Source organism: Thermobia domestica, chromosome 3 (assembly GCF_964235325.1).
Source record: "Thermobia domestica chromosome 3, izTheDome1.hap1.1, whole genome shotgun sequence".
In the NCBI taxonomy this organism is placed as follows: domain Eukaryota; kingdom Metazoa; phylum Arthropoda; class Insecta; order Zygentoma; family Lepismatidae; genus Thermobia; species Thermobia domestica.
Genome location: NC_137456.1, coordinates 62,709,233 through 62,735,478, shown reverse-complemented (window position 1 = coordinate 62,735,478; position 26,246 = coordinate 62,709,233). Strand labels below are relative to the sequence as shown.

General features: G+C 35.4%; 1 protein-coding gene across 1 annotated transcript in view; it reads right to left on the bottom strand.

Moving 5' to 3' along the window:
* mre11 (double strand break repair nuclease mre11) overlaps window positions 1-19,384 on the bottom strand; it is a 57,651-nt gene extending 38,267 nt beyond the window's left edge. Inside the window, exons 1-5 of the mRNA XM_081750986.1 lie at window positions 19,271-19,384; window positions 11,628-11,727; window positions 9,748-9,910; window positions 7,447-7,586; window positions 4,842-5,032 (exon numbers count right to left, since the gene is read on the bottom strand). Of these exons, the coding sequence (XP_081607112.1) occupies window positions 4,842-5,032; window positions 7,447-7,586; window positions 9,748-9,910; window positions 11,628-11,718 (585 nt within the window). The 5' untranslated portion in view covers window positions 11,719-11,727; window positions 19,271-19,384. The remainder of the gene's footprint in view (window positions 1-4,841; window positions 5,033-7,446; window positions 7,587-9,747; window positions 9,911-11,627; window positions 11,728-19,270) is intronic.
* Window positions 19,385-26,246: the final 6,862 nt, after the last annotated feature.

Genomic DNA, 26,246 nt, shown 5'->3' with positions numbered 1-26,246 from the left:
CCTTTTAACACAAAGTGAGGAAACAAAAAATCCTTCTGAGCGGAAGTTGCGAAGAGAGGAGGAATTCAAACTTTCCATTGTTACGCGAAAAGGTAAATTGGCAGTTGATTTCCATTGTTTCCGGCATTGATAACAGCCTTGATTGATCATTTTTCTCTTTGGCACAAAATATATTAACAATTTTTTTAATTGTCCACATACCCAAGGTTCTGGAATAAAAACCATTAAGCATTATGCCTTATGCTTTACTTCTGTAAATTACGCTTTATTATGCTTATAAGATTAGCAAATTTGGATACGTAAAGTGGTCAAAATCACAAATATGGTACCAACTATATGTGAAAAATTCCATTATGCTTTTACTGCTTTTTATGCTTTATGATTGCCCTAATAATGATTCTCTGACACCGATAGCCAGTTCTAAGTATGTAGGTTCATGTGTGTGGAATGCATTGCAATGAATTGATAACGAGCAGTGCGATGAAATAAAACCAAATGCTTCTGTGTGCGGCAATCGAATTGACGTGTATCATGAAAAACTGATCTCACGTTAATACTCATTTAGGTGACGTTACCAGTGCTAAGATGTGGAAGTCCAAGTACAGCCGGAAATAACACACGCATGAGAAGCTTGTAGCCTGATACAATTAGTGAAGACTGTGGGAAGTATTTTTAGATGATATTGATGAAATAACTAAAGTTTTAGTTTTATCCATTCACATTTTATAGTCATTTTATTTTACTGTGATTTCTTATTGTGGTATTTCATTATGAAAACAGAGTAGATTAAAACTAACTAGAATAACACGCAAAGACATTAGTTTTCCGGATCTTCCGTAATTTTAAAGCAGCACTGTTCACAATGTTCAATCAGTCGGCAATTCGGATAATAAAACATCTAGAAAACGATATATTTTTAACCTCACTTTGTTACATGATTCGAATCTTACTAAACCACTTCTACATAATCATGATGTTGCAAAGGACAGCAAATACTTAACTTAAAAATACTTAATAGACATTACAAATAGTTAACAAATACTTTGAAAGAAAGTAAACATTTTAATAGTTATAAATCAATTACTTCTCACACTATACGCGTGGTTGACTTACTAAGGTGCTGTGAAATATTCGATGGCATAATTTATTTAAATATGATATGGCTAATCTATATTATAAAATTGAAAGTGACTATGGTTGTGACTCTTAATCTCTTGAACCGCCCGACCGATCTCGATCAAATTTTCAACGTAGATGCGGTTCTGGCCTGGGAGTGTTTTTAGCTATTTACTTTGACGGTACAACTTAGGGGAGGGGGAGGAGGGGCACGTAGAAAAAAATAAATAAAACTTAATAACTCTTGAACCACTCGACCGATCTTGATCAAATTTCTAATGTAGATGAGGTTTGGGACTGGGATGACTTTTATCATTTCACTTTGACGGAGCAACGTAGGGGAGGGGGTGGAGGGGGAGATATACAAAAATCAATAAATATAAAAATAAAAGTGATTATGTTCTTGAATTTTGAACCACCCGATCGATCTCAATCAAATTTTCAACATATATGAAGTTCAAACCCGGGAAGTTTTTTATCATTTCATTTTGAGAGTAGATCTTAGGGGAAGGGGAGGGGAAATATATGAAAATGAATAAAGCTTAATAACTCTTGAACCACTCGACCGATCTCGATCAAACTTTCAACATAGGTAAGGTTCGGGCCTGGGATGTTTTCTTCATTTCACTCTTACAGTGCAACGAAGGGGAAGGGAGAGGGAGATATGTCAAAAAAGTAAAAATAAAAGTGACTGTCTTTGTGACTTCATAACGTTTAAACTATCCGACCGATCTTAACCAAATTTTCAACATAGATGAGGTTCAGATATGAGGTGGTTTTTATCATATCACTTTAACTGTAGAACTTTGGGGAGGGGGGGAGGAGGGGAGAAATCTATAAAAATAAATAAAACTTAACTCTTGAACCACCCGATCGATCTCGATCAAACTTTTAACATAGATAAGGTTCGGGATTTTTTACAGCGCAACGAAGGGGAGGGGGAGGAGGAGATATATATGTAAAAAAAAAAAAAAGTACAAATAAAAGTGACTGTCTTTGTGACTTCATCACGCTTAAACCACCCGACCGATCTTAATCAAATTTTCAATGAGGATGAAGTTCGGACCTGGGCTGGTTATTATCATATCACTTTGACGGTAGACCGTATGATAGGGGGAAGGGATGGGACAGATATATAAAAATAAATTAAACTTAATAACTCTTGAACCACCAAACCGATCTCGATCAAACTTTCAACGTAGATGACGTTCGGGCTTGGGATAATTCTTATCATTTAACTTTGACGGTGCAACGTAGGGGAGGGGGACGGGGATATATATATATATATATATATATATATATATATATAAATGTGACTCTATGTGACTTCACTCTTGAACCACTTGGGCGATCTCGATCAAATTTTCAACATAGATGAGGTTCGGGCCTGGGATGGTACTAATCTATTCACTTTTACGATAGAACTTAGGGGAGGAAGTAAGAGAGGGAGATATATATATATATAAAAATAAATAAAACTTAATAACTCTTGAACCACTGGACCGATCTCGATCAAATTTTCAACGTAGATGAAGTTCGAACATGAGATGATATTTGTCATATCACTTTGACGATGTAACTTAAAGGAGGGGAAAGACATTTACAAATGATCAAAAATGACTAATATTAGTGTTGAGTCTATCGTTTTTGAGGTCGCTGAGATGAACAGTGACACTTCTGATGCCGTGGCCCGCAGCATGGGGAGGAGAGGGGATATATAAACATAATCGAAAATGACCAATATCAAGGAGCGCTTTAGTAATAGTAAAAAGTGACTGACTAACGAAACATATAATTAATTTTTATTAATTTAACCCAGCGAAGCGGATAATTGATGCTAGTACTTCTTAAATAAACTGTTAGTGTATATATAATATTAATGCCACGAAGAGAAAGTCAAATATATAACGTCCTACAATAATGCTCTCTAGGCTAAACACAATTAACAATAAGTACAAGTGAATTACAGCGTAACTATGATGTTACACAGTTATATAAAAGTTGACAATTAATTGTAAAGAAAGTGTATTAGTTATAAGAATATGTCATACAGCACTGAAACCACCATACCGTTAAGTTTTAGGCTACACGTAAGCTTGAGCTTCTGACACCGTCACTAGATGGCGCACGAGTCTGTGCGTCTGCATGAATACTGCAACAGTCATATTGGAGTCCTACATAGGTGCACAGTTTTGTTTGTAATTTCATGAACCTCGATCTGTTGCAACCGTTTAGCGACACTTTAGACAAGTTATCACAAAGAGCCATCCCAAAGATAGACTATTACTGCATGGTGAAATCGTTTTATCAATACCGGTTGTTTAGCACACAAGACGACAGCGATATACCATTGATAGCAAACTGATTAGATGCAGAGTCCTGATAATTACAGAGGAATTACCCACTTCAGAGGAATATTCCTAACCTTCCTCGAAAACTTAAAAAAAAAAAAAAAAAAAAAAAACTAACTTCCTTTAAATTATTTTGAAAAAAGCTGGAGTTACCCGTAGCCATGTACTAAGTGTAGACGAGAGTCATTGAAAAACTGCCAATATAGGCTACAACTATATGGTATTGTCAATTTGTTGCTGATTACAGCATCTGATACGTAATTTACACAGTGCGTCAAACAAAAATTTGACCTGCTGATATACGAAGCGCGTTCGGAAAGTAACCTCCGATTGGTCACTGGGCATGAAGTAGTGGAGCAACGCTACTATCTTTGCACAAACATGCGCAGTAGATCAGTCTGCATCCAGCCGTCGTAGAGTAAAGGTTGTCTGATCAAGCGTCTCAAAATGTGTGCTACAATAGAAACCCCGCCAAGTGCGAGCTGTTATACGTTTTCTTACGGCAAAACAATATTCGGCAACAACTATACATTGGGAATTTTGTGCCGTGTATGGACCAAGTGTGATGAGTGAAAGAGTTGTTCGTGAATGGGTTTGTTCATTTAAAAGTGGACGAAGAAACATTTATGACGAATAGAGGAGTGACAGGCCATCAGTGGTCACTGATGAAGAACGTGAAAATCGACTTTTACAATGCATATGAAGAAGTGGCTTGGATTTCAGCGCTTTGGTGATAATGAAGAGCTGAAAGATGCTGCCACAGGCTGGCTCAAGGCACAGATGGGAGATTTTTATGCTGATGGAATTTCTAAGCTAGTGTGGAGATATGATAAGTGCTTGAATGTTCATAGAAACTATGTTGAAATATAGAGCAAAGTAGTTGTTTCCAGATGTATATAATAAATTATTCTTATTTACTTTGATGCTTCTCTTTTAACCAATCAGAGGTTATTTTCCAAATCGCTCTCGTATATTAATGGATAAAATTCGTTTGGTAAAAAAAAAAAGTTTCCGTTTTATATCCACTGACAAGACTGATCCAAATTAAACCAAGATGTAACGCACAGAAATATAAGAGTAACATATAGATGCACAAATTTAACAAATTCTCCTTTACAAAAATGTGCAATTGAAAATAAAATATTTGATTTTTGTTGAAAGCAAATATTCTACTACTCTTTTGTTTCGCGTTTAAACTCAATCCTTGAAAGTAATATATAATTTTGAAGCACTATATAAACACCTATTTATAAATAATTTTAGGCCTTTTGATTACTTAACACGAAATCTTGAAAATAATCTGCAATTACAATACAAGGTTACGAAAATATTAACTTCTAGAGTACATCTAACAAAAATATGTGAGATTCTTACCTTTCCTTCCTTGAACAATCGAAATAAACGTTCATCTTTGATATAACTTAGCCCGTAGAGTGCTATTCTGGTGTCCCCTTTCCGTAAAAGGATTGGTGAAACCTCAACATTTGTTAGATCTGTCCACTTGCCAAAATAATTAATAAGACCAGTCACACTCATTAAATCTAAAACCGACAACATCCCTGCTCCTACAAAACATGCAAAACAAATCTTCATTATATTTAACTACATTATATCATGTTTTACAATATGAACATGTGCAGAATATGGTCGTGAATTTTTGTAACATAAAAGATAAACACAGCAACATCTCATCTCATGATAAATATTTGATAAATGTGCACTTTATTTTTCAATCTGTTTGATACATTGCGAGCCCGCTTTGTATCGTTTCGTTAACATTTATACCGAGATGCCATATCTCGACAAGTAATCATTCGACCTCTGTTCAGTCGCTGTACGTTTGATGCAATTTTGTTTTGACTAATTCCACAAATTCTCAAGTGATTTATACCTTGGTTTTTAACAGAAATATGGTGACACTGTTGGCAAAGTCAGACAAATGGAAGATTCAACTTTGTTACCAGATCAAAAACAGCAAAGACCACGCGAACAAAATAATACTTATAGTAAGTACGTTATACATTCTTAGTTAGCAACAAACTTTTCTAATACTTTTTTGCAGATAAGTCTCATAATTTAATCACCTTTTGTATACAGTTGTAAAATACTAGCAGAAAAATTAATGATCCTTTAGTACATGAAAAGGTTTTCTACATGCTAACGGAACTGTTACTTAAATATACATTCATTTCAATAAACACATAGAAAAATCTAAGCTGACCATCAATTAAGTATGAGTTCATTATTACCCTATACAAATATTAATTAACCAAATCTTTCTTATTTGGATTAAGAATGTAACAACAATATAATTTGTACCTCATTATATCCCCAGTACCTAAATGCATCTTCAATTTCTTCAATATTCGTCTAAAAATGGTCAGACTTCAAAACGAGCACAGACTAAGTTAGTTTAAGAGATTTAAGTGAGAAAAACGGGTAATCTACATTTTAAAGCTGTTCTTTAAACATCGCTGTAATCCAGATGAGAGCTCCCCTATGGAGTTAATACTTAGATATTCTTATTTCCAACTATAGTGAAACTGTCTAACTTTATGACGTCCCAATCTGAAAAGTGTAGTATAAAAAGTGTCTAATAGATGTCAACACTTATGCGAGTGATTGGGAAGCAGCTATACCTGTCCTTGAAGCTTAGAGGCTAAAATTAACAGTGAACCACAGAAACTAAATCTCGACATCATAACAACCCGGTTGTGAAGGTAAGTTGGTTTCAAAATTTTGTTTGGTGAAGTGTTGGAAGTTTTAACTATTTTCGTGGCAAAGTAAAAAGTATTTGTTGCAATATCCCTATGGACACCTGAATCAAAACGCCAGAGTATGACATGGAAACATCCATCGTCACCGCCGGCCAAGGAATTCAAAACCACATCTGCCAAGAAAACAATGGCTACTGTGTTTTGCGACCGTCAGCGTGTTATTCATGCTGAATTTCTGGCAAAAGGTACCAGCAATTTTGCGGACAAGTACTGCTAAACCATGGACAGGCTGAAAGCAGCCAAACATCAGAAACGAAAAAGCCCGCTACGAGAGAGCACGAATACGGACGACCGCATGCAGCCCAACGGACTCGTACACACATCATGAGTTTCAACTGGAAAATTCTTGACCATCCACTGTATAGCCCTGACTACCTCCTTTCGACTATCATTTGTTTGGACTCCGTGTGCGCAGCGCCTCGATACACTAGAAGAGGCACAGGTCACGATTTTATGCAGCAACATTTCTTTGCAAAGGGCACCTGGTATCAGGTTAGGATGCATGTCTAATCGCAATGGTTCCCATGTCGAATGTTAGTGTGATACCATGTGTCAAACATGATACATTTTTAAGATATTTATCTCTGACATTTTTTAATAAACCGAAAATTCACCTTATTTTTGGATATACCTTTGTATTAACACGCTCAGGCATTCTTAAAATAACTTAACAGGTAACTGTAATTCCTGGAAACACCTTTCAATACCTAGCTTTCGACTCTCCCCTGGAGCCTTAATTACGAAGGTTTAAAACTCTGGTGAGTCTATTCCTTTTACTTTCCTGACAATATTACTTTTTTCCGCCATTTTTTTTTAACTTCGTGATCAAGGCTTCAAGGGAGAGCTGACAGTTAGGTAACGCAAGATATTTTCACGAATTACACTTGCCTGCAAGTGAAATAATTTATATTTGTAACACTCACCTCCATGATATTTCAAAACAGATATTATGAGTAACCATCTGCAAAATATTTCCAAGCCTAAACGGACTTCGTTTTCTGTCATCAGCAGATTTCAAATTTTACGTATTATTTTTATTCATGAGTGTTTTAAATTCATCTTCTTTACGTTTCTTAAATAATTATTTTATTTACTCATTATTATTTATTTATTTATTTTATTGTGACATTTCAAAAGCTTCTGACCCTTAAATACAGCAAATGATTTAATTAGTACACCTAACTAGATGGAAAGCATCATACCTGTTGGATCATCATGGTTACCATGTATAGAGAAAATGGGAATACTGATATTTAAATTCTGGTCCTCATAGTTCACTACAGGAATGGGACAATGCTTGAAGTTTTCTGATGGATCACTCATGAACTCCATTGATATTGGCCTATATTAAATAAATAAATAAAATCCTACAGTGTAAGAAATTACATGCTATAAAACACAATCTATAGTTTACGGTATAAATATTTGAAATAATATACAGACAAAAAGGTAAAACTGCTACTATTTTAAGCTACATGCCCAAATATTTAAGTAATCTGCTTATTGTGATTATTCGTAAGTCAAATTAAAATTCTTACAAATATGTCCACATCATAACTTACCTATCATTAATAACACCAAAGCAAGTTAGTTTTTTTATTATTATTTTATTTTAAAGTTCTTTTGCTTCTTTCAATTGCATCAATCTTACCAGCTGCACGTTAGACTTATCTACTGGATGAATTTAAGGATAAGTACTTACACACGTAAACAAGCAAAATCCAAGAATACATATAAATTGTACTAAAGTTAATCACCATCATAAGTCCATCACCAGACAGCGAACAAGGCAACTTAAATAGATCATGACATATTATCGTTATCTATCTTTGAAAGACAAAATTCTACAAAGACGACTTTTATATTACCTACGATTCTGCAATAGCTTTATGATTTTGTAATGTTGTAACAATAATAGAACATCACCGTATGGTTTCAAACCTTAATTTTGTATTTAATTTTAACTTCTATCTGGGAAAGTTCCCATCCTTTTTTTCCCCTCTCATATTTAACTTAACAGTCTATCTTCACATTAAATTAACTCAGTACATGAGCTTAATAAGTTCGAAAATTCAGAGGATTTTTTTTTAAAAAAGAAAAAAATGTTAGATGAGTTTCTAAAGTATTTCCTTGTCCTTTGCAATTTATTACTCTTAAGATTTAGTTTTATTCAAAGCTACTCAAACTTTCTGAACATTTAATATATTTCCCCAAATATACAGTATATTCAATAACAGGCGTTTGAATGCTGTGGTAAATGGTCAAATTATGATTTTTGAAATGAAACGTGTATTATACTATTTGAAAGTATAAATTGATAATAAAATTAGTAAAAGACAGAAATTACTATTTTAAATCAAATTATTATTATTATTATTATTTAAAAAAGAAAAACCTCAATTGATTGCGTCTGTAAGTTTCCCTGGACAGTTTCGGCTACTTATGCTGTGGCCTTGTTCATTAAGTTAAGTCACTCGCATTAAGTAATCAACTAAGTTACTGTTTTCACTTATCCTAGTAACAAAAGGCAAACCTCTCACGATAATTTCTAATAATAAAGTCACGCTAATAGATGTCGCTACCTGCACTATCGCTTACTACTCAATGATTTATACAAGGTTAGCCTAAATGATTCGAGTTTCAAAGCATACACGTATACGACGTACAAAGACGGGTGATATATGAAAAGACAGATACACTCACCAAATTTAAACAGTCCTCCTTGAGGCTTGCGTGCACGCTAGACGGCAGCCTACAAGATGGCGGTAATGAAGGAAGGCTCGTAACCGACGAACACTTCGTATATTCTAACACACAAAAAACTCTTCTTCTGCATTGCTGCTATCTTTGTAAACCGTCACAAGCCTGCCATCTAGCGTGCACGCAAGCCACGAGGCACTTTTTAACTTTAGTGAGTGTATCTATCTTTTCATGTATCATCAGTCTTTGTATGTCGTATATTTGTCATTAGACTGCTTTGAAACTCGATGAATCATTTAGGCTAACCCTGTATAATGTTTGTATAAGGAAGTTCTTGAACAATTGCATAAAAATATGGTATAGAGTTCGCGGTGGTTGATGAACAATTAGAGCTTTTAACTAAGCATGATTTTAACCTATAGGTAGAGGAGGCTGAAGACTCTGAGGAGAAAAACTGATATTTCTATTAATGTTAGAACGTATACAAGTGCACCCATTCTATGCTATCATAATAAATATTAACTTTGTTTCTCTCATTCCAGTGCGTTTACCATGAAAACATTGAACGTAATCTTTAAAACACCACTTACTTTTAAAGACAATAGCATTTGACTAGCCATAACAGCAGTCAGGATCATACAAACTAAAAACACATATAACAATGTAGTAGTAAAACACATATAACTGAGGTATATTTGAACTAAAACGATTCGAGACTGGCAAAGTTCCTTCATAAGCTCAAAATAGCTTTCCTGCTATGAAATTTATTGATTTTATACACACACCACACTTCCTCAACCTACCTGTCACCCATGCAGTACCTCCTCAACAAAGAAAGTGTTTTGTGTAAACACTTCTTGGACGGATTGCTATCATGAAATAAATCTCCACCTAGCAGCACAAAATCTACATCTTCCTCCTTCGCTATGTTTAGGATTTCTTCAAAAGTGTTGAAACTATCTTCACCTGAAGAAATATACATATACATTAAAGCACAAGAACGAATAAATTAAAAAATAAAATAAAATAAAGCAGTTTTACCTCACTATACTCTATACGTGAGTAAATGTAACATCTTCAATTTCGACTGAAATCCAACCTTGATCACAAAGATAAACTGAGGTATAGGGAACTGGAAATCTTGAAACGCACTGTAAACATTGTTATCCAGATGAGTGCTGTTCAATACATTTATTTCAAGATCGTATTCTTGTTACTTTTTTGATTACTACATTTCAATTTACTGGATTTTGATTCTAGGCATGCTCGTGTTCTTTAAGCCAGTTGTTCAAGGTAAATCTTCATATCCAATTTTTAGTCAGACAATCAGAAATTACAATTCTGCTTTTATATCTTACTTTTGCATACTTGGGGCATACTTTTGCAATTTATACACAGTGGCTTAAGAAAACAAAACAAAAGTTATTTTTATTATTACTTAATGAATCGAAATACAGTATAATAAATCAAGAAAGTGGATAGGCCTAACTCAATACCAACTTCTATTACAAAAATTAAAGGACATATTTCAGAAATTCGATTGTTATAAACAATGCAATCAAGTACTTACAAGATTTCCTGTATTTATACTTCAGTTTATTAATTTTGATAGCTTGAGCACTACTAAGTTCCGAGAAGCAGTATTCAAGGATGGGTATTCGTTTTATGCTAAAGAAAAGGTACTGTAAAATAAAGGAACATTGCTAACCTGCAAATCAAGAGAGTAGGTTTCTTGTTGAACTCTTATATAATATCAAAACCATTTTTAAAAAAGACGTGTTTGCTCTATGGTCAAAAAAGCTATTTCATTGGTACAGAAATGCATATGAAATGAAATGAAATCTTTGAGTTTTACGTCCCACGGTTATGCCGGTTAGGCTAAAGGAGACGGTGATGATGAGTAATGAAGGAAATGGTGGAATGAAGAAAGTGGGAGGAAACGGGAGTACCCCGAGAAAACCCACGCACATGGCGTTTGTCCACCACAAAGTTCACTTGGCGGGGGCAGAAATGCATATGACGTCACAAGTGAATATAAAAGATGGTATGTGGTCATGTCAAAACGCAATATTACGGTCTGGATCAAGTGACACATAAAGAGATCAAAATGAAATGACACAATTATGAGGGTATAAATATGTTTCATCCTTGCATTTAAATAAATAAATAAATAATAATAATAATAATAATAATAAACTGAAACATGGGATCGCTCTATGTGGTGGTTACATAGGAATGAATGAATAAATCTAATATGGCTAGAGTATTTCTATTGCAAGGAAAAACAGATATACATCACCTAGCAATTAAGGTTTTTCGAAATATTTATTGGAATGAAAACACGAAGCTGACAAAGTTTAGAAAAGAAAGGCTCTATACATTTTTACAAAGAATTAAAAATCCACTTATCAACAGTGAAGAATCTTTTTAATTTTAGTTATGTTTTAAGGAAAACTATTTTAAAACACTTGTACTCCAAGTGTTTCTTTACACGCTTACGGCGGAAACAGATAAACACACCCGAAACCACAATCAGTCAATTTAATCAATCAGCTTTTCAGAATATATACTGTATAAGCAATACTAATAATATTTAATCCGTGCACAGCTTTAATGACTCTTAAGTGCTAATAATGTTTATTTTTACTCTATATATAAAATCGCAGTGTGATTCTACATTTACCTCTAGTGGGATCCTTTTCTTCTGTTCCCAAATGAATATCTGAAGCTACTAAAATACGGAATGTGTCTTCTGCTGACGGTTCTTCACTCATCTTCCTTTACTGGAAAAGAAAAAAAAAAGTAACTCAACTTAGTTAAAGAACGTCATGATTCAGGAACACATTTTATTTCTAGTACTCACCCATCTGTTTACTCGGAACAGATTTATTACGAATTAAAGCTTAGCACTGAAAATATGGAAATAAATAAATAAATAAAAAGTGATTTCGCAAATCGTCACTATTCCAGGATGAAAAGAGAATTCTCATTTTTCAGTGTGTTCAGATGTTAGTTAATTTTATGTTGCAAACTTCAGTAAATTTGTCCTCAATCTTTGATGGTTTTAAACTTCACCTTCTATGGGATCTATACAGATAATAAATTCCCATAGCCCAGGGCTTGATCCCTATTCTGTAGAAGGACAAGTGGTAGAGATCTAATGTGGCACTACACTCGAGTTTGATATATCCCCGTTGCTGAAATGGGACATTCAACTCAATATACACATCTTTAACTCACACGAAACGTTTTCATCTTTAAGACTGAAGATCAGAGGACATAAAAACAAGGACTTCAGAACTTAGGGCTACATATATTTTTTTCCTTCGTAATCTGTCATTTACACTAAAAACAGACACAAAACTTATAATATTCTATATTGCGACAATACTAACTTTATTTCTTTTTTCAGTCTCGCGTTTACTCTTAAATCCTACACACAGTTAAAATAACGTACAGAATAAGAATACGGGAACAAATTTATATAACAATGAAACTCACTTTCTCGGTGAAAACAAGAAACTCATTCCTTCTACATTCTTCTTGTATTGGTGCACATCCCAGGGCCGGCCTTCGATGGTGCGGGGCCCGATTGGGAACATTTTGCGGGATCCCAGGTTTACAACTAACTTTCACCAAGGTCTGTACAACATATTTTATATATATATATATACAGTGGCGAATCCAGGATATGATCAAGGGAGGGGCTAAACCATAGTTTGCTGCTTTATCCAATGAAAATCAGGATTGAAGCCCATTTTATTCAGTGCATATCTGAGCGTCAAGGGGGCTATAGCCCCCCTTGGATTCGCACACACACACACACACACACATATATATATTTATATATATATATCTCTCTCTCTCTGTATATATATATATATATATATATATATATATATATACAGGGTGAAACATAAATGCATATCCAAAAGTGACGAAGTGATTGCGGTCATCCAAATAAGTATAAATGTTCCATAAACATGAGTCCGATGCCGCTTCGTTTCCGAGATACAGGATGTTCAAATATCGAGTTCCTCCAATGGCTAACTATGGGAAAGTGAATGGAAATGTTCCATATTACAGCAATAATACAACCAAGAGGAATTATACTTGTACAAAAATGCATTTACACTAACATAGAGAATAAAACTAATCAATATTTGAGACTATTGGGTTGTCAGTGTTGCCGACCTGGTACAAAGTGTTACCTTTTCAAATAGCACTAGACGTCCACACGTTAGCATATGATTGCTGACATCAAAACGTTCCTAAACATGGAGCAGATTCCTCTTCGTTTTAGAAAGACAAGGAGTCCAAGTCAAATAACGGCTCACAATAGTAAACAACGATTCATACATATCAGATTGGCAACACTGATAACCCAATAGCCTCAAATGTTGATTAGTTTTATTCTCGATGTTCGTGTAAATGTATTTTTGTACAGGTATAATTCCATTTGGTTGTATTATTCCTGTAATATTGAACATTTCCATTCACTTTCCCATAGTGAGCTATTGGAGGGACTCGACATTTGAACATCCTGTATTTCGGAAACGAAGAGGCATCGGACTCATGTTTATAGTATATTTTTACTTATGTGGATGTCCACAATCACCTCGTCGCTTTTGGCCATGCATTTATGTTACACCCACCATATATATTGCGCTCTCCCTGCTGGTCTAGTGATTAGATTTGGTACTGATTGCCACGGGTGCTGACTGCCACAAGCCTGGAGAAACTGTATTTGGAAAGAGCAGAATTAATCCCTTATACAAAATTTACTAATCATCATAAATTTAGTATGAGGGATTGATTTGGTAATCATCAGAGCAAATCTATGTGGCATCCTGTAAGTTACAAAGTTGCTCACTAAGTGGAAAGACATACACTTGGATGTTTATAAAGAGATTGTCTTTTCTGTTATATGTATAATTTGCACATTTCGTTGCTTAAATTAATTGTCTTATTGTATTATTTAATGGATTAGTATTATAAATTAAAATTAGTGTGTATTTATTCACCCTAACAATGTTTTTTAGGGCTATTTAAACAATGCTAGGAGGACAGTTCTCGGCATAAAGCAAAACAATTCCACATTCAAAGAACTAGATTTTCCGGAGGAACATCTTCGCTTCGAAGAAGGAACTTCCTTTCTGCAGTACGATAGATTGGAACAAGATAAACAGATTTTGTTTTGGATATGATGATCTGAAGCCAGCGCTGACAAGGGAAGTTCGAGTGAAAGCACTCGCCTGCAGAGAAACTAGTCATGCCATTTCAATGACCAATTCATGCTAATTACCATAGGTAATAAAATTCCTGTACGGTTGAGAACTGTTCAAGATATTCAACTTGGAAATTTATATGAGAAAATGAGTGGATGCACATTTAAACGCGTTAAGTATTCTCTCCCATTGCGAAGCCTGATGGTTTGAACTTGCTACTGCTTGATCGCTGGGGTCCATTCACAGACAAATTGTCCATTACAAGTTCTACGACGGACGGCAAAGACGTAATGGTTGAGAAGATACCAAAGAACTGCACACGATTTGTACAACTATTTGATGTATTTGGTTTCTGATCAATCGAAGATTATGGCACGAGATTTGTACATAATATGAAACTTCTTCATTCGGACGTTATGATGTACCAACCAATCAATCAAATAAAGTTCGTGTCAATACGAATCAATTCCGATCACCGCGATATATTGGATTCTTTCAGTTTGAGTTGATTTTGAGTTTAACGTCTTGTTCAGCAGCAAGGCTATATGAGACGTGGACCTACTGATTAACGTGAAATCCGAACCACATGAGCACCCTCCGGAAATCGAACCCGGGTCTCCCACGCCAAAGGCGCGGACGCTAACCGCTCAGCCACGAAGGAGCTCCACGCGTTTCAGTTTGCGTTCCACAAAGGAAGGTTACGAACAAATTATAGGCCTATACCTTTTAAATCACTTGTCGAATTTCATTTTTGCTTTGGTTCTGCGAACTGTTCCCTTGACGGATGCAACGCAATTGCACATATAAAATATTCATGGTGCAAAGAAGTCTTCTGCCTGCATCATTTCTTCATAGAACAGAAGAACAAGTGATCAATTTTCATCTCTAACTTATCATTATTGTGAGCAATACAATGACTAATTGTATCTAACAAACATGTTAGTTATTGTAAACCAGTTTTTTTTTTTTTTCTGTTACTTCCGATAGCTTTCAATTCGTATGTCAATATTCATTGCTGATTATGTTGTACTTAACGAGTTTAAATGCTCATATTCTCATTTTCTCATAAATTTCCACGTTGAATATCTCAAACAGTTCTCAACCGTACAGGAATTTTATTAGCTGCTTGTAATCAGCTTGAATTGGGGCTTCAAATGGCACGCTTAATTTATCTGCAGGAGAGTGCTTTCTCCCGAACTTCCCTTGTAAAGGACAGCCAGCATTGTTTTTTTTGATGGAACTTTCAAGAGCTGCTCGAAACAATTTGCCAGCTGTACACAGTTCATGCTGACATAGGGAGATCAAGTGAGAACACATAAGTCGACCAATTTTGTACGCACCGCTCCCTGAGAAAAGTGAAAGTACATACAGAGATAGGATTACGTTTATTAGGAGTTGGTCTGAACAACACGATCCTAAGGTTCATCACGTTTCTTTCATGCTTCCTGACGTCAGGTACTGTTACGACTAGCAACTTTCCCTCACGCTCGTGGCAGTCAGCACCCCACCAGTGATTATACCGATTTCACTTTATAACGTTTTTTCTATTTGCAAAATGTTGTGGTGAAAAATGTTCTGCCTGTTCATTTCTTATAGCAGCTAATTTTTGGATCAAAAGATGGATATATTTCAACCAAAAATTTTATTGTACTCCTTATATCTGGAAAACAACATATAGTGTATCAAATCCAAACTATCACTTAACTCAGTATAATGTGCTTATTCCGTAGAAAATACAAAAACTCGATTTAGGAGCCGTTCAAAAACCAAAAACTAATTAGTGGCCAAGATTGCAATCTTTTGATGCATTTCTTGGATCATTCCTAAAATTATTGGCCAACATCTCAATCTTTTGATCCTTTTTTTTTATTTATTTATTTATTATTATTTTTTTTTTTTATTATTCCTAAAATTCTTGTGCAGAGAAATAACTCAAATGAAAATGCAGACAGTAAATCAATTTTAAAATACATATTTCTCCCTTCTGCCTTGCATTTTTTAAAAGAAGGTTCTGTACCCCTATTTCATAGTTTTCTTCTCTTACAAGTAAACTTATCGATGTCGAAATCGTTTCTTGACCAAACTTGGCGAACAAGTGTCGAATATCAAGAAACGAGCGTACGCAAAATTTAAAGTGTTTCCGTCCATAAAGACAGCCGCAGTGGCCAAAAACCTGATTAATCAGAATAAGCCATAACAGTGCATTTCAAGTTTAAAAATTTCGTTTTATTTGTAAAACGGTAAAGGGATGAAAAACAAAAACACATTAACCGACACCAGCAGGAAGTAGACATCTATTTGAGAATATGCTTATCATGGCCGCCATCTTGTACCTCGGTCGACTTTTTTTTAAATAGGAAGGGGATCATGTAATATATAAAATTGGGCTAGAAATTTACGAGAAATACAATGCTGAAGACTATGTTTCCATAAGTTTATATTTGTAAGACATAATGAAATTCACATTCATATGAATTCGTTGGTTTAAAGATTTCTTAACAGCTGTATCCTTTTGAAAAGAATTCAAGTCAAAAAAACCTAATGTACGCTAGTGAGAACATTGTAGGCAGCTATTTATGAAAGGATAATCAGTTTGAAATCGTTATCGACTGCAGACAAAATGAAATGATGATGAGGCGATTACAAACCTTAAGGAACTGATGGAAGATGGATGACATGTTTCCATTGGATTATTCGAGTTAGAAGACAAATCTTCATAATCAGCCACCTATTCAGTACGTATTGCTATACTTTCAGTTTTCCTGACTTGATTTGAAAATAAATACTTCCACGGGATTTTTCGGAGGAATGGACAAAGCTTGTCCTCTGGTTTTGTATTTTTAATATAGCCATAACAAGAGAAATGATATGCAACGAAGTCGCACGGAGGTTGATTTATATGATACTATCTCGGTATTCACGGAAGTATCGCATGGCATAATCAGTAAGAATGAGAGGAACTTTTACTTAGTGGGGGATTCAAAATAAAAGAGGGTGTGCATCCAGAATATATATATTTACACAAACTCAAAGAAAACCATATTTTTACGCACATGGGTGTGTGTAGGGAAATTTGGGCGAGTGTTAGGGGTGTATAGAATACTGCCTGGACATAAGATCTATTTTTACAACAGAAATTATATTTAAAAAAAACCTACTGCATTAAAATTAGAAAATATTTGCATATACCCGAGAACATCATACAAACTATTCATTTACTTGTTAGGGAGAGGCCATATCCTCCCTTGTGGAGTCCATGGATGTACTTGTAGTGCAATATGTTGCTGTGTGTACTTGACAGCTGAGAGTAGCAGAGCCATCTTAACAGTACCATAGCCACTTGCTTGGAGGCTCCGGGAGCAGAATGGCATGTATTAATTACATGTAGTAGGAGCAAAATTTAGTGATAGGGGCCACAACACACTTGTTTGCTCTGCGGCCTAATATGCTGTTAAAAAGGCACCGGAGAGTAGATTAGACTGGACAGTAGAATAGACGGCACTAGCGCGGGGCCCAATTGGGAGCAATCGGTCCCATCGGCTTAAAGCCTGCCCTGGCACATCCATACCCAACTTCGAATAGATGAAGTTGAGACACACCATCAGAAATAATTGTTTACAACTTACGATTTATTTTACGAATGATCTCTTTCCTTTGCAGAACCTACCACGATTACGATACGAAACTAAGGAAACGCTGTTGTTGATGATGAGTGAAATGTAAAATGAAAACAGTGGAAAAATCGCGAGAACTCATGCACAGGGTGTTTGTCCACTAAAAAGCCCAGTTACCGGAGGTTAGGATCGAAATAGAGACCCCACGTACCAGAGATGAGCTCTCGCAACTTGATTATCTATCTGCTAATGCCTTCTAGAGTCTTTTTGGGGTATGTTTAGTACAAGAGGTCCAGAAGCACGTAAAAAACGCAAAATTTACAGGAGAAATGAGTGATGCAATTACTTAGACGTAACATAACGTAACCAAATCTAACCTAATCTAACATAAACTAACGTAAACTAACCTGAACTAACCTAAACTAACGTAATATTAGTAGAAATAAGCGAAATTCTATCATTTTTTGGAAAATTATGCGGGACTCCTACACTAATATAACATAAACTAAACTAACCTAACGTAACCTAAACTAGCCTAATCTAACTTAAACTAACCAACCCTTCCACAAACTAACCGAATGTGAACAGAAATTACCAAAATTGTAACATTTTTTTAGATAAAAGAGCTGGACCCCTTCTGCTAAACATAGACCGTCTTTTTTAGTACCTGCTTACGAACTGCATACAAATATGTCAGTAAAGCTGTATGTCAGTATGTCATTAACGCTAGAAAATATACGTGGGTCTATAAGACCGCAGCAAAAATTCACACAGATGGCACATGCTGGTTCATATCTATCTCTGTTTAACTACAGGAGGTCAACATTGCTTGTAAAGTATGCCAAAAGCTTACTTACAAGGATCACACAATTATTTGCGAGTCACGCAATACGGAATTTTAAAGTAGAAAATAGCATTTAATACAAAAATTATTCTTATAAACATAAAAAATGTGAAAATACAATGTTATGTTATATATATATGTAGTTTTTTTCAATTCAGAAACCATTGAAAACATAAAAAATAGTAAATGTCTCCCAGACCCCTATAAAACGATTGAAAACTGGTGCGAAAAATACTGGATAAGGAACTTTTTTTTTTAATCGATTTTACACGTTCTCCGCTTTCATAAATTGCTTAAGCATTAATCTTGCTCTGTGAACTATCAATTTCACCAGTAAAGTTTCAAAAAATGTCTCTACATGATCATAATATGTGTCATATAGTTTTTCACACATTATCAAAATTAATGACATTTTTCTTTCATGATCATAATATGTCATTTAGTTTTTCACACATTATCAAAATTAATGACATTTTTCTTTTCATATCTAGAGCAAGATATATAAACAACAAAGTGCAAGGAAGATTAATTTTTCAGTCCATTATATGTAATCATAGAAAGGTTCATTCAACTAATGTTTAGTACCAAAGTCTACTATTTCTTTAGATTAAAGGTTTCTTAATAACACTGAACTACAAACCTTATATTACACGGAAACTATTATTATTATATATAAGTGATGACCAAAATCTGTCCCCGATCCCCGCCAAATAAACTCCTTACAGTAATACCAGGTCCTTTCCTCGTTTTCTCCAAAACTATTAAAAATGGTTAAAAAGATGCTTCGGACATAATTTATGTACGCTACAAATATTTTGAATATCTGAAAAGGGGGATTTTTTGAAATGAATATCCAATAGTAAAAATCACAATCAGAAAAAAAGAATCTCAAAATTGGAAAAATATCAAAATCAGGAGAGAAGTTCAGACAGGGAATACGGCTACATACCTAAATGAACAGGGCTAAAAAGGTGGGGAAAAGTGAGAAATGTATAATGAAAAAGGGAAATGTGTAAAGGAAGAAGTTAGTGAGTAAATGCACAAAGAATTGAGATGCAAGAGCAGAGCAGTGCATATGAAAAGAAATTGTAGTTGACTCCCTTCCTCTACACAGACCACATGAATACGTTGTGTACTTAAAATCTGTCACTATAGGCATTTCCAGGTGTTTCGGACTGACAGTTCGGAACACATGTTACACTTCAATTATCTTCGTTGAAGTAAAAGCTCAAGGATGCTGTAAATTTGTTTAGCTATCAGGCATTTCAAGACCTTCATTTTGACTAGGATGCGATTTCTACAATGTCAATACTTAAATAGAAATTAATTATTGAAGTTACTATTCCGGACTGACAGATTTCCAACCTTTAGTTTCAATCTGAAACAACTCATCATTTTAATTCTCTGAAAGTGCTGATAATCGGGTAGTGTCCCATATCAGAAATTACAGTAGATAAGTGGTATTGCACTATAATATTTTGGTATGAAGGTAATTTATAATATATAATTTATAATATAATAAATTTATAGATATTAAATTTATAAGCCATGTTTCGGACTGACATCTCTATGCTCCGGACTGACTTATGAAATAAAACTAGGGTACTGGGAATATGCGTTTAATGAGCAATAATATTGTGCACGAAGTGGCATATATCTGCATTTAAACATGTGCACATAAACTAATAAGTATTTAAGATACAAAACTGGCCACCAAAGCTTAAAAAAGAAACTTACACTATAGGACGATATTGACTAGAAATGTATAATATTCTAATTCTTACGATCCTTTATTCAAGAGGTTATACTTCTGTACAATTTCTTATTCTTCCACTTTAAATGGGTCAGTGCCAGTTAATTGCAATGGACCATAAAACACAAAACTGCCGAGCTACATTTTCAACTCTATCTTTTTTCTGCCAACGAAAACACTGTCCTATCTGCTCCAAGAATTTAATTGTAACAACACTATCATATTTGCTCCAATTGAGAGCTCTGCCCATATAGAACTTCTGATCGTAAAACTCAGCCTAATAAAAATGTTCTTGAAGGGATACTTCCTCACATGTTGCAGAAGTGTCTAGTGGCGGCATGTGGCGTAAACACTTGTGCCTCATCCACTTTTCTGATGCATGATACCTAGCGTATTCACTCTGTGTGAGAACTACTTCTTCAAAGTAATAAGATATTGCCAGAGTGAATACGCTAGGTATCATGCATCAGAAAAGTGGATGAGGCACAAGTGTTTACGCCACATGCCGCCACTAGACACTTCTGCAACATGTGAGGAAGTATCCCTTCAAGAACATTTTTATTAGGCTGAGTTTTACGATCAGAAGTTCTATATGGGCAGAGCTCTCAATTGGAGCAAATATGATAGTGTTGTTACAATTAAATTCTTGGAGCAGATAGGACAGTGTTTACTTTGAAGAAGTAGTTCTCACACAGTCTTGGAATGGCCACCACATCTTTCCAAAATTAATCCAAATCTTTCTCAGGTTCAATTTCATCCACTACCACTTCAAAACACATACTTCATCCTGTTTTCAACTTGTTTCACGAAATCATGTGCATTTCTAATAGAGTTTCCCCTTAACATGGCCCTTTTTGCAATCCCCTTTACATTACATTACATCTACTGTCTGGATCAAACCTCTTGATGTTTGAGACGTGTCCTCTTCCGTTGCTCTAGCCAATAGGTATTATGCTGCGTTGCCGCATACGAACTTCATAATCCTCGCTTGTAGAATTTACGCTAATACGCTCGAAAATGTTATTGTTCTTGGAGACTTCTTTCCTACTCCAAATGAAAGACATCGTTCTTCTGAACACGTACGAAAAAAATCACATTCCTAGGTTAAGTGGTTCAGCTTTTATTATGTTTCTTTTGTTTACATGTTAAGTCATATATAGCCCAGACATCATATGTCACGCAGCTGTATATGTATAAACAAACTTCGAAACAGAAGTCCGCGTTGAAGATAAAACCCACAGAACCAGATTGCCTTTCAATAACTGAAGAAACAAAGAACCACAGTATCACCCTGAGTCTGAATGTTTACTTTGGGGTGTGCGGTCGAAGAAAATTTCGTTGTAGTTTTTAGGCATATTAGTTCTCGTTTTAGCGAAGATTAGATTAAAGTATGTTCTTTGCGTTTCACTATGTCCCTTAGTAAACCCAGTACAAGTAAGACTGATCATTCTAGTGGTTACGGTAGTAAAGTTCGGAAAGTAGTGTTTTTTTTTTTTTTTTTTACAAGATATGCATCTGAAGATGGCCGAAGAGCTCTCGACTTTTCCAAATGCCAAGAACTGACGGTAGAGGCGTGTTCCGCAAGTGTGTCGACTGTTTCACGTATATGTAGGGAAATTAAGAAAGCAAAAATACAAGGTGTCCCAAAATTATTTGTTTCCCCAAGGAAACACATTAATGTTCCTAAAAGAGTCACAAAATTAGATGACATCGAAAAAAATATCTCCCGTCGTACAGTGTTCGAATTTTATGACAAGAGCGAATTTCCGAGTGTCAAAAAAATTACATGTGCACTTCAACAAAAATATCGTACACTGGTTCGGCTTCAACAAAAAGATTATTGAAACAGTTAGGCTTCCGTTATCGCAGAACTAATGATGGCCGAAAATTTCTTATGGAACAGGAGGACATTGTTACGGCAAGATTGAAGTTCTTGCGAAGAATGCATAATATTAGAGCATCGGGAAATACACGACCTATATTCTATTTAGATGAAATGTGGGTAAAATCACACTGTCAAATTTGTTTGGCAGGATTCATCGGGAAAGGGAAGACTCAAGTTACCTATAGGTAAAGGTAGTGGACTCATTATTTGTCATGTGGGGTCAGAAAAAACAGGTTTCCTTCACGATAGCAAATGGGTGTTTAGGTCAAAGTCGTCTGAAGATTATCATCAGGAAATGACCTTATAACCGCTACCAGATTATAGAAGTATTTTACGGACGCCCTGTATATTTCGTAAAGACAGTGATTATTATTTCAGATTTATAGTTTGTTCTGCGACGCAAATAAGTTCTTTCTTCGGTGGGAATTGCTTCCTTCCCACACAATTGGACAAAGAAGTCTCTCATTGTTTTTTCATATATATATTTAAAACGTTGCTTTTGGTGAGAACATTTCAGTTAGTGACTAACCATTTCAGTGTTTCTTCCTGACTTATTATTATGCTTGGTATATATTCTATAGTTATTGGGAACTGAATTAAGTGCTTTCTTTAATCGCTTATGAAACATTGCAATAGATTAGAGCAGACTAAACCAGAACAGGTATTCAAGTGACCAGAGTGGCGCCGGTTGTGTTGGTTTTGCAGTTCCTTATCTGTACTTTCTCACGCCAGAGTTATCGCAGTGTCTCGTGCATTGTAGGCAGTAAACTAAAATTTACATAAATTATTTTCCGTATTCTGCTTGCATGTGCATACAGGAGCTTTAACTGAGTGGTTTTTGGAATGAACTGCCAACACTCTTCAGTCGACCATTGCAGCCCGTACATTGAGCTTTGGTGCTCAGAGAGTTTCACTCCGGTATTGTACGCAGCCACTACGCACGTTGCGTCGGGAATCAAGTATGATTTTGTGTTAAGGGGCACAAGCTATTAGCCGGCGAAGGACGTTTTCTTACGGCAAGCCCCCAACTAGTGAAGTCCCAGGTTCACAAACCTTGTGCATTTAAAACGTTATACACGCGCCCTTCAACATCAGCATTCTACTTTCTTTTCTTTAATTTGCTGAAGACTCATCTTTACGCTTCAGGATTGTTTGGCGCAGCAACTGGATTTCTAGTGGGATTATCCAGACAACTTTTCCCCACTAAATTATAATCTTATATATATATAAAGGGCTACAGTGCATTAGAAAGGCAAAGTGTGATTTTAGTGATGCAAATTATTATACATATTCTGTATTCAGTGTTGTGTTCATTCCTCTTCTCTATTTTTTATATATCATAGTATTTTAATAAATAAGCATAGTGTTATTTAATCCAGTGTGCTTTCGCTGTCTGTGTGAGTGATGTTTGTGTGCGTTGTGGTTTGGATGACCGTCTGATCGTCCGTGAGGTTTTCGAGACGAGACACCCGAACCTCTCGGCGCCTAATGCTCGTCTCACCATTGAGACCGACGAGCGATTTGGAAACAATTTGTAATCCTTCTTGGAGAGGTCCTTCATCGTCCTGTCTAGGTAAGTTCCAGTCTCAGGAAAATACTTATTGGTAGGACCACGAACCACGAACAGCGACCAGATTACACGGAGTGGCTACAAATAAATGTCCGCCCAAACAGAGACCTCGAACTGAAATGGTTACAACCTCAGATTCATTTAGAGACTGGTTTTTGAACAGATTTTTAAATTATTTAGAGGAAGGCAGTATAATTGTTATGGACAATGCTCCGTATCATTCAGTCTGTATAAACAAAATTCCTAACACGTCTACTAAAAAGAAAGACATTGTGCATTGGTTGGAACAGAACGGCATTCCCTTCTCCCCCTCAGAAACGAAAACAGAACTCCTGGAAAAAGTGCTACTTTTTAAGAACAGGCAGAAGATATATGAATTGGATCAACTTGCGATCGAAAGAGGACACGAAATTATCCGACTTCCCCCATACCACTGCCAATACAATGCAATTGAACTTATTTGGGCTCAAGTAAAACGTGTAGTGGTGCAGAGAAGCACTACTTTTAAAATTTAGAAACGTAGAAAATTTAGTTATCGAAGAACTTGATAAAGTGACTAGTGAACAGTGAGCTGCTTGTGTGAAACATGCAGAAAAACTGCAAGAAGATGATTTTGTGAAAGAAATAGGACGCGAATGAATTTTTGAACCAATAATAATAATGACCGAAAGTAGTGATAGTGGCGACAATGAGGATGAGGACGAACCATTAGCTTCGCCTCTGGATTAGCAGGAAACGTGTTGAAGGTATGCTTGATTTTACTATTGTTTCTTATCGTTGTCAATTATTACATATTTGTAGAATCAAAGTTATTTACTGATATATGTTATTTGCGACTGTTTAATATAATTTGCATGCATGAAGGGAAGTGGCAATCTGACAACACCGCCTTCGCACTTTATTGGCTCTCATCAAACGTCAAGAGGTTTGAGCCAGACAGTAGAGTTACTTTTCTCTGAGAAGTTGCAAAAAAGTTCCATTCCACGACATCAAATATATCTGCCAACATGAACGTCTGCTTAAACTGGCTAGATGCGTCGTCAGAGAAGAGTTTTCAAAGTTGATGCCACTCTTTCACGGAATACATTCTAATTTTCAAGAGTAGATTGTTTTTAAAGTAAACATATACAGCATTTTTTTTCTTTGTGTGTGTGCGTTTCACAGAATCCGAAACAAGAGCAAAATTCATTCGATGACCATCATCATGAAGGAACCACGACACCTGACACTTGTTTGTTAACCCAGTGAGCTGATTGGATTTCATTCTGCTCTTTACAGGTGGAATTTTCAGCAAAATCCATCTGTAAAATAATGGTTCCACGAAGAATGTGTGCTTTCCTGTTAGCAAACTATGTTGCTTGTTGACGTTTTATTAAAATATGGCTCAAAAATCAGGACATCACCAGTCAGTTCATCCAGCAGATCTTGAATTGTAAAATCCTTGTGTAATTGTAAATTGTCAAAAATAAACAAGAAGCTCTGAAGTACAAACTAGATGTTTACCCGGCAGAATTTCTGATGAGATAGGGGAACAAAAACAATTGCAGACAGGATAATAAAAAAAGATTTGTCAGTCCGGAACACACACTTGGTCAATCCGGGAAACAGTTTAATGTCAGCCGGAATACAGTTTATTCGGTTATGGGAGAAGCTACAGTAAAGTCCCATGACTCATTTAAAAGGCTGTTTAAAGGAGACAGAAAATCTAATTTAAAAAAAGAATCACAAATATACAGGCAAGCTACATAAAATTAAAAATGGAAAACATTCCGGACTGACACAAATGTAAATAATACTTATCTAATTTCTAAAATAATTATATTTACACACACTATATTAATTCTACTACTTAATTTATAAAATACTGATCACAGTGCATCAGTGAAATACATTTTGTTCAAATTCTTGCTGTCGATCCCTCTTATATCAGGTTGTAACTCTATATACAATTTGCCTGTTTTAATCACTTGGATAATCTATTATTTACCTAACATTATCTGATAGTGAAATACAAATTGCATTTAATTAATCTGTTTTGATCTGGATTCTATATGAAATTAGCTTTCAAATGATGTACTACACATGTGCATGCCAGCAGTTTCATTTTTTTCATAACAGGTTGACATTTGTCTGGAAATGCCCTATAGCGATCGGAAGAATCGAACATGAGAATCGATTCCACTCGATTCTTTAATATACTCGATTCTCAGTATTCTGGTTCTCTGGAATTGATGTTGTATTCGATTTGATTATGCTCACCCATTGGCTTGCCTTACTGGTCCTACGTTCATTTACGTGCTTTCTGTAGAATCGATTCTGGATCGGTTTGATTATGCTCACTCACTAGCTCACCTCCAAACATGCCGCACACACAAAACATATTTCTACTATTACACTAACTAATGGGG